General features: G+C 37.0%; 2 protein-coding genes across 3 annotated transcripts in view; both read left to right on the top strand.

Moving 5' to 3' along the window:
- The window catches only part of LOC112152338 (zona pellucida sperm-binding protein 1), a 3,011-nt gene extending 407 nt beyond the window's left edge, over positions 1-2,604 (top strand). Inside the window, exons 2-9 of the mRNA XM_024281846.2 lie at positions 9-735; positions 835-1,019; positions 1,128-1,225; positions 1,399-1,556; positions 1,641-1,833; positions 1,919-2,111; positions 2,209-2,287; positions 2,423-2,604. Coding sequence (XP_024137614.1) covers positions 9-735; positions 835-1,019; positions 1,128-1,225; positions 1,399-1,556; positions 1,641-1,833; positions 1,919-2,111; positions 2,209-2,287; positions 2,423-2,517 — 1,728 coding nt within the window. The 3' untranslated portion in view covers positions 2,518-2,604. The remainder of the gene's footprint in view (positions 1-8; positions 736-834; positions 1,020-1,127; positions 1,226-1,398; positions 1,557-1,640; positions 1,834-1,918; positions 2,112-2,208; positions 2,288-2,422) is intronic.
- Positions 2,605-5,198: 2,594 nt separating this feature from the next.
- Positions 5,199-10,065, top strand: part of chkb (choline kinase beta) — an 8,796-nt gene continuing 3,929 nt past the window's right edge. Inside the window, exons 1-5 of one of the 2 annotated variants that reach the window (XM_036212455.1) lie at positions 5,199-5,816; positions 7,359-7,467; positions 7,598-7,711; positions 7,848-7,981; positions 8,056-8,160. In XM_036212455.1, coding sequence (XP_036068348.1) covers positions 5,281-5,816; positions 7,359-7,467; positions 7,598-7,711; positions 7,848-7,981; positions 8,056-8,160 — 998 coding nt within the window. In that variant the 5' untranslated portion in view covers positions 5,199-5,280. The remainder of the gene's footprint in view (positions 5,817-7,358; positions 7,468-7,597; positions 7,712-7,847; positions 7,982-8,055; positions 8,161-10,065) is intronic. The other variant, XM_024281842.2, reaches the window with a different exon arrangement.

Below are 10,065 nucleotides of genomic sequence, written 5' to 3' on the forward strand. Positions count from 1 at the left end.
AGCCTCAGTATCCTTCATATCCTCAGAAACCCCAGAGCCCTCAGCAGCCTCAAATTCCCCAGAATCCTCAGCAGCCTCAGATTCCTCAGAATCCTCAGCAGCCTCAAATTCCCCAGAATCCTCAGCAGCCTCAGATTCCTCAGAATCCCCAGCAGCCTCAGTATCCTTCTTATCCCCAGAAACCCCAGAGCCCTCAGAAGCCTCAGCAGCCTCAGTATCCTTCGTATCCCCAGAAACCCCAGAGCCCTCAGAAGCCTCAGCAGCCTCAGTATCCCCAGAATCCTCAGCAGCCTCAAATTCCCCAGAATCCTCAGCAGCCTCAGATTCCTCAGAATCCTCAGCAGCCTCAGTATCCTTCCTATCCCCAGAAACCCCAGAGCCCTCAGAAGCCTCAGCAACCTCAGTATCCTTCGTATCCCCAGAAACCCCAGAGCCCTCAGAAACCTCAGTATCCTCAGAATCCTCAGCAGCCTCAGCAGCCTCAGTATCCCCAGAATCCTCAGCAGCCTCAGCAGCCTCAGTATCCCCAGAATCCTCAGCAGCCTCAGTATCCCCAGAATCCTCCTAAGACTCCTTCAAAACCTCAAGATCCTCAGGTTCCAACATCAACATTTCACACTTGTGAAGTGGATGAGCACTATAAGATACCATGTGGCTCCTCAAACATCACTTCCACAGAGTGTGATGCTATAAACTGCTGTTTTGATGGATACAGTTGCTACTATGGCAAATATGGTAAGTACTCAGATTTTTCTCTTTAGGTTTAATTTTTGAAATATCTAAGGCGGGGATGGAAAAAAGTAAAGGGATAAATTTGTCATTTGTTGTTCTCAGTGACTCTTCAGTGCACCAAGGATGGTCAGTTTATCATAGTGATTGCCAAAGATGCTACACTACCCCATATTGACTTGGAGACAGTCAGTTTCCTTGGAGCAGGTGCTGAGTGTCATCCTGCAGGAGCCACCTCAGCTTTTGCTATTTACCAGTTTCCAGTCACTTCTTGTGGCACAATCATGAGGGTAAGATTTGACAAAAAAATGTCCATATTTTTTTTTCTTTTTTACATTTCTATGTTCATGATTTTACCCTGGAACAATGATGACTAAAACATTAGCTATGTCCTATAGGATGAGCCTGGTGTTATTGTCTATGAGAACCGGATGTCCTCCTTTTATGAAGTTGCTATTGGACCTCGTGGAGCCATCACCAGGGACAGTCATTTTGAGTATGTGTTTTGATCCAACAAAACCAAATAGTAGTGCTGTGCATTTCTACTTGAATAACTTAAGACGTTGCAGGTTTTTTTATTTTAAAGGCTAACATAGTGCATTTAAAAAACTAACAAATAGCAAATCAAAATGATTCTAATTCGAGTTCTTTTTTTTTTCCTATTTTTAGCCTGTCTGTTCAGTGCAGATATATTGGTACTTCAGTTGAGGCCTTAGTCATTGAGGTTGATTTGGTTCCTCCACCATCCCCAGTTGCAGCTCCTGGACTCTTACGTGTGGAGCTTCGACTTGGCAGTGGGCAATGTTATACTAAGGGTTGTCATGAAGGTTAGTATGAAGAAAATGTTAAGTACGACTGGTCTTCATTTATATGATGTTTTTTCTAAGTTATTGTTGTTGTTCCTTTTGCAGAGGATGTGGCCTATACCTCCTATTATAATGATGCTGACTACCCCGTCACTAAGGTTCTCAGGGACAACGTCTATGTTGAAGTCCGAATGCTGGAGAGGACTGATCCCAACCTTGTCTTGACTCTTGGGAGATGTTGGGCAACAACTAGCTCCTTCAGCAACAGTGTTCCTCAGTGGGATTTGCTTATTGATGGGTAATAACCTCTTTTTGGCTCAGATTTTAATTAGGTATGAAGCATGTTCAATGCCATACTAAAAAACCCTCTAAAACTTTCACAGCTGTCCAAACCACGATGACCGGTACCTAACAACCTTGGTCCCAGTGGATGCCTCATCTGGACTCGAGTTCCCAACTCACTACAGGCGTTTTATTTTCAAGATGTTCACTTTTGTTGGATATGGACCTGTTGGTCCATCTGATCCTAGCAAGAAGGCACCCTCGGATGCACCAAGCATACCTTTGAAAGAACATGTATGGAGTCTATTTTTCTAAGACGAAAACTGAACTTTGTTTATTGCATTTCTATCACCATGAACAGACATTTCTTACAACTTTCTGTTTCTCTCAGGTGTACATTCACTGTGATGTTTCGGTGTGTCAACCGTCTTTTTCAAACAACTGTGAGCCAAGGTGCCCTTACAGAAAAGGTAAGAAGCAAAATGATCATAGAAAACATTAGTGCAATAATGATTCTTTTGTTTATTTTGAATAAATCCAACTCTTGATAATAACTTTAATAATGCATTTTTACTGAGTGTGACTAATAACTGTTTTTTAAACAGCAAGAGATATCTCTGGATCCACAAAGAAAGTCTACAGAGAAGAGACTGTGGTTGTTAGCAGTGACGAGATTGTCTTCACAGCTGCAAGTCAATAAAATCACAGAAACAAAGACATTTCATCATCAATCTGTTGTAGTAAATGAGCAAAAAAGCATGTTTCAAATAAATCTTTTATTGGTGAACTGTTTTGTCTTGTGCTTATTTTTCGTTGATTTTTTTTTTAATAATACATATACAGTAGCAGCACTTAATAATACACAACACTAGATTTCTGTGAGTATTTTAATTTGGTGTGTCCAAAAAGATCAATGAACCAAAGTACATTTTCAAATGTCCACTCTAGTAAAAAAAAGTCTGTATTTCCCATCAGTTGACGCCTGTAAACAACTAGAGGAACGCAAAGAATCTACTTGAATCATGGAGCGCAGACACGTTTCAAATTATGCAATGCACACACTCACCTACACAAACAGTATTCCATTGAAACTATTTTCTTTCCATACATCCCTGATCCTTCCATACTGTACATCCCTGATCCTACCAAGATCAGAGTCTAAATCAACCCAAGAAAACACAATTTGAACCTTTGTATTTGGCCACAGCGCTCAGAGCCATGACACACTGCTGCTGTCTGTACACAGACAGGTCACTACCCAGATTAAACAAACCTTTAATGCTGAACCTAAATGAACCTGCAGCAGTTGCAGGATGAGAACCTTTAACCTCCCATGCAATCACTACAAATGTAATATCTTGATCTAAACTACAAAAAGTCAAATTCATTACAGAACCATAGTCAGATGATCCTTACAGCAGATCCAGAAGATGGATGGATGGATGTTTTTCCTTCAATTCTTCTGCTTTAACAATCACGTCATGTGATTCAGTGACCCTAAGGATATAGCCTTTAAAAAAAGCAACTTTATGCTTTCAATTTACTCAAAATAGAAAAAAATCCAAAACGAAAATGATCTCTCTTAATAAATCGTGTTTTCTGAAAGCATGACAGATAATGTTGAAATAGTTGACTCAGTAACGAGTTTATTAATTGCATTGAAAAATTAAATTAACAATTTAAAATAACTCATCAGCTCTAAAATTGTTTCTAATTTTTCAAACTTATGACTAAATGTCAAATTAATTTAGCAAATAATGGATAGAAAATGAAAAAAGGCATCAATAATAAAAGATTACACTGAATAATAAAAAAACATGACTCCATGCACACAATGACTATTTAACAAAGTGATATTGATTTCAGCAATAATTTGTTTAATCTTTTATGTTTTAGAGGTGACAAAGTAATTCAAATGAGCAAATACATATTTAAAAGTGGGATTTTTTTTTTAGAAAATGCAGAGATGTATTCATTTATTTTGCACCATTTTTATAACACACATCGATAGCTCTCAGATACCTGACTATGTTTTTACTTCTTCATTTTAAAAGGTGATTTGAAGGTGAACAACAGCATTTTTGAAAGATAGTTTAAATATGTTTTAAATGAATTTTCTTAATAGGGTATACCTCTGAGCAGTATTTAACCATTTTCCTTCAGGAGGGGAATACTGTAATCTATTTCCACACTGAACAAGTGGGGCCCTCTGGTGGTACAGCAATTTTCAGTACCAATCTGCACAAACAGGGTGTGACAAATATCCTGTGAGCATTTGGGCTCCACTATATCACCAACAGGCTCAAATATTTTTGCTTATGAACAGTTAATTAATTTTGCCTTGACAGCATTTTAAAATTATGCAAGTTTCGCCAAATGAAGTATCGCAATATTTCTCTGAATCAATATTTTCTTTTGCCGCTAGGCTTAACTTTTTGTCTTTTAGTGTGTTCTTTAAGACAGACTCCAATGATTTTTTTTTTTTTTTACATGCTCTTAAAAAATTTTTCTGGTGATGGAGGACATATATTCCATGGTAAATCAGGGATATGTTTTTTTTTCACAAATAAAGATGGCAGAAGGAACAAATGTAACATTTAGCTGAAAGAGAGTATGTGTGACTGCTATTCTTCTATTTTGTTTCAATCAAAACGGGACTTTCTAACACCAGATGGTCAAAAGAAAAAATATATATATATTCTTCAGTTTACGACTGAGTGAAGAAGCAGTTTGTCGTCCTAGAGAAGTTCTTTTTAAAATTTTAAAATTATAAAGGATGTATAACTTTGCAAAGAACTTCTCAGATTAAGGTTTGGTTTCAAGAAAATTCATGTGTTTTTTGTGAACAAAACATGGAAAAAAATAGCATTTATTTTTTGACTGTATAAATGTTAATAGCTTTTGGGAAGATTTATATTTCTGTTTTTCTCATAAATTCTTGGTTTCAGTAAATTTGGAAGAAAAAAACATATTATTTTGGTGTATTTTCAAGCAACAATAAATTTGATTTAGTTTTTAATGCTTTCATAATTTGGGGAAAGTTCCATATTCATAAAAACAGATAAGCCCATGCAAAAACCTTTTGACATAGGTATTTGTTTATATTTTGATTCGTAAAAAAAACATGAAAAATAATAAAGCTAGAAACATTTTTTCTTTTGTTGTTGATAATAGATTATTTGAAGAGCCTTAATATTTGTTTATTTATTTATTAATTCTCAGGGGCGTTTATATTCTTTATGATGACATTTGTTCTGTCATGTTTGCAATTGTTACATAAAGTTTGGGGTTTAAAAAAATGTCTTCCTTCACCAACCAATGAGATTGTCGCGTCGGACAGCGCCGTAAATTCTGATTGGACGTTGGGTGCTCCCCTTCAGATTAATACTAGCTGCTTGCGGCTGCGCGTTCCAGCGAATTGGAGTAATTTGAATATTTTATCATCGCTTGACACCCGCCTCCCATGCGGTTCTTATGGACCACTTATGATCGGCTCTTCCGTTTAAGCTGCATTGTCAGCGGTCTGCGTCTGTCAGCGAATTCTCCCCGCGACGGCGGACCGACATTTTGCCCCGCGCTTCATTCCGTCCTCACCCGGAAAGTCACGATGCATTCCGCGCAAAATGCAGCCCACCGCAGTAACGGCGACTCGGACGGAACCGAGAAGACCGGGCCGGAGCTCCCTGCTGGGAACACCCCCGCGCTCTTTGTGGGAAACACCGGCTCCCCAGCGGAAGTGAGGCGGTTTGGGAACGTGCTCGACGTTCACGAAAGAAACATCCGGACTCCCAGCCCTCTTTTCGGGGCCAATTGTGATGACGACTCCGAGGCAGAGTCCTTTCGGGATGGGAGAACCGAAGAGGTCGACCGGGAAACTAAGAGCAGGGCGTTCATTTGGTGCCGAGACTTTTTATCTGGATCGTGGAGGACCATCCACGAGACAGATTTTTACATCAGCATCGTCAGGTTCTTCAAATTCTTTCATTATATACAAAATAAGTGTGTTTATTTTCTTTTTAGACCGTTTTTGGTATTACTTGTCTTTCCGGTTGTTGTTGTCTTGTACTGGAGGGGCACGAGCTCTTTAATGTAATTTAAAAGGGCGTGTTCAAATGTTGTAATATTAGTCCCACTCCGATTATTGAAACATTATAATTTTAATAATGATTTTGCTGTTTTATGTCAAAGTACAAAAACCTGTGTTGTTTTATAGGACATAGTTTCTGCAGAGCGGCAGTAGTTCATTAGAAAGTCCCCTCTGAGTTGTGGGCGGGGCCATGGCACGTAGTAAGCCCTTAACTTAGTTTTAACCACACATTTTTCCGTAGTAGCTTCTACGTCACACCTACAAGCTTTTCCAACAGCATTTTTTCATCTGCTCTTGATTCACAAGGATTTTAACAAAGACACGCAGAATTGCCTATTAATATTTGTCTTCCGTCATTAGAAAAAAGCAACAGGAACATGTTATGAATACCAAGAGCACAGTTTTCAGCGGAGTGGGTCTTAAAAGCACAATTTCATTGAAAGCTTTTATATTATACTTCATTTTATGCTAGATTTATGCTAGTAGTCAGTCATTATTGACTGTAAAAATATAAATTACTGTAAAAAATTATATAAGGGTTAATTCTGAACAACTATTTCTGACTAAGTGTTACGTTGTGTTGATGAAAAGTGAGTTTACCACTGACCATTTTGTGATTGTCACATATACATATGATGGGGAGGTATTTGCAGAATGTTCAAGATTTTGCGCCACCACTTGACTTTTTTTTTTTATATATAGTTGACGTGGTGATCAGGGATGTACCAAAATATCGATATAGGGATATATCGCGATATTTAGTCCTGCGATTGATTCTCAATGGGTTCTCACCAAGTATTGATCTTTTATTTTCATTTGAAGAGGCTGTAAAACGTTAGATTTGTCATTCTTTGGTGAAGTGTTCCTTCAGAGACTAGCTGTCGAGAGCACCAATGTTGAATTATTCAACTTTTGTGTTGTTGTTTGCAACAATTTTGTAATAAATAGTGGCACTGCTATTCTTTTTTACGATTGTTAACACTAAATTTTGGTGTCGATGCTGGTCAGAAACATAGTAGTACTTATTTCAGCAATGTTGGACAAAAGTGTCTTTTAGGCACAAAATAAAACACAAGTTGTTTATTATGATTGTGCTCAAGCTAAAAAAAATAATGAGGATACATTTTTTCTTAAAAATGTTTTTTTATATATAGTGTGAGTTTTTAGAGATTATTCTTACCAATGATCGCAGTATCATCTATATTGTGAGTCATACATCGTGCATCACATTGTATCATGAAGTACCAGTCGACCAAAAAAAATTTTAACTTCATTTTAAGCACACATTTTTTAAAAATGTTACTTCTGCCTCCCAATTACAAATGCCACTGTGTAGCCACCTGTCGAATTTTCTGAAAAACTTGCATATAGGTTGCCCTGTAGTGGTATTTTGGCATATGTGACTGTAGTCCTTGTGTGTGTAGTTTGTGAATATTTTCTGCCTTGTTTTGCAGTGGGGGTCTGAGTAACCAGTTGTACTTGTGTAGTTTGCCTGATCATGTACACTGTGTGGAAGAAGAACCTCGCCAAGTCCTCCTCAGAATCTATGGTGCCATTTTGCAGGTTGGTTTGTCACAGAGTTTTGTATTTGATAGTAAATGTTTTGTTGTGTAAATGAATAGTTAGAAATGGCTTTTTTGACTTGTGACAGAAACTATTGTATGCTTTCCTGTTTTGTATTGTTTGTGTACAGGGCGTGGACTCTTTGGTTTTAGAAAGTGTGATGTTTGCCATCCTGGCAGAAAGAACTTTGGGCCCTAAACTGTATGGAATCTTTCCAGAAGGGCGTTTGGAACAATATCTTCCGGTACGATGTGAACTTCCTGGTCTCATTTCCTGTTCCACTTTGACAGATTTTGTGTTTGGATTTAAGGGGGTAAATGTCCAAAACATTTAGCCTAGGATCTACTGGAAGGACTTTAAATTGAGTTTTGTTTCTCCAGAATACCCGTATGCTCACACATCAGTTATCAAATCCAGCCATCTCAGCAGAAATTGCCACTAAAATGGCCCACTTCCATAAAATGGTCATGCCCTTCAACAAAGAGCCCAAATGGCTGTTTGGGAGCATTAACAAGTAACTACCCAAAAATATGTTTAAGTTAAATTTGTATTCTTTAGATTTTGATTCTATTTTCTTTTCTTTTTTAGATACATGGATCAAGTGATGAACATCAATTTTGTGCGTGAAGCACATTTGAAAAAGTATAAGAAGCTGATGAAGTTGGACCTGCCTGCAGAGCTGGAGAGTCTCCGGTAGGTTGAACAAAATTTCCTGTTTTATGGATCACTTTTACAATGTGGGTTGTAAGGATCTGGTGTAATAGATTTGATCAATCTGCTGCATTGTCCTTAACCTGAAAGTGAAGCTTTTCTGAACCTAAATCATTGACTTGGTCTCAAATGTTATTTGATTTCTGGACTATGTAAACTTGTTTTTTATCAGCACCATCACTCGTCATCATCAGTGTTTAGGGTAGTCATTACATTGTGGAACTAAATTGTAGATTATGTCTTACAAATTGGATTAGGAACAAGTGAGTGCTAACAAGTTAAGACATGCACCTGAGGGCGTTTCCACTGGCGTGTTGACAACCAGCATTCTGAATGTTACTGGAAACTAAAGTGAAACTGCATTTATTTATATATTTTGGTATGTTTAGCTTCCAAATTAGTAAGAAGTTAATCTGGACTTTAAAATGTGTTACTTTTTGTATAATACTACGTAAGATCATCAAAAATGTTTATTAAATGTGTGTCAAACAACACCTAAGATCTAGGGTTTCAACTATCACTCATTTTAGTCAGTCATCTAAAATTATTGACGTTATTGCCATTTTATTTTGGAAAGATTGCTTTATTTTGGAAAGATTTTTGCTGAATTTTTTATGAGGCCTCATTTTTGTTAAATATTTTATAATATATTATATTATATATTATATTACAATATAAAAAGCAGCATTCACTATTTGGATAAATATTTGCCTTTTTTTGTAGTTTTATTTTTATTCAATAGTGTAAAAAGTGGGAGTGTAACAGAACACAGAATTCACGGGTTGGATCGTGTCATGATTTTAGAGTCGTGCTTTAGATCGGTAAAAAAGAAATAAAAGGCAAAATAACTAGATTAAAGCTAAAATGTTATTTTTTTGAAAAATTTCGCAACATGTATTTTTAATAAAACGCATATAAAGTACTTCAAAACACTCACAATACATCAAAATCTTTCTCATTCATAAAAACAACACTAATAACATTTTTGATCTCATGAGTATTCCTACAATTATTCTCTGAAAAACCTCAACAACCTGGATGTAGCAACATGTTTTCCGATGTTTTCTTTTTGTAGAACTCTTCAAAGAAAAAATAAACCTGATCTTTCATTATCCTTGTCATTTGAGTTTAAGAAATTAGGATCGTCAGATTTTTCAAACACAATTTTGGACAAGCATCAGGCATTGGACGCGAATTTGAGGCGCGGATTGTGTTTTGTTTGATCGGAAAATTATTTTCAAATGATACGTGACAAGGGTCGGGGTATTGGGTAGGGAATCCACGGTACATGTGTGTGCTGAATCGTGGCGAATCATCTGTATGGATCGTCACACCCCTAGTGAAATGCGTACATTTGATGCCCACTCTGCTGTTATTCTGTCAAATTGAACTTTTTCTGCATCAAACTTCTACAAAAGTACAAACATAAGAAAAAAAATGGACACCAAGCAAACTTCTCCTTATGGAAATCGTTCAGTTTCTGAACTCCTTCATTTCTCATACATGCAATCAGACACATATTTGACATGTAAACACTACAGTATGTCTGTAGTCTTCTATTTTCAGTATTTATTTCATAGACATGTTCTGCTATAGAGGAGTGTCAGTCAAACGTCTTCCTTAAACAGGCTTCAGAGCTATTGAGTAACCTTTATCCCAGTTCCTCCATCACTTTTGGGATGAATCCTGACAAAACAGTGACTTTGAAGCCAATGTGTCTTTATTTATGTTGGAGCGAGTGCTATCTTGCACCATTTCTGCACAGCTGGAATCCTCTGTTATCAGACAGCCAAGAGTCCAAACACGTATCTGCAGAGAACAATCAGTTTTTACAGCAAAGGTCATTATTTCTTGTCTTCATTTTTTTTTTTTTTTTTTTTTTTTTTT

This window comes from Oryzias melastigma, linkage group LG6 (assembly GCF_002922805.2).
Source record: "Oryzias melastigma strain HK-1 linkage group LG6, ASM292280v2, whole genome shotgun sequence".
NCBI lineage: Eukaryota > Metazoa > Chordata > Actinopteri > Beloniformes > Adrianichthyidae > Oryzias > Oryzias melastigma.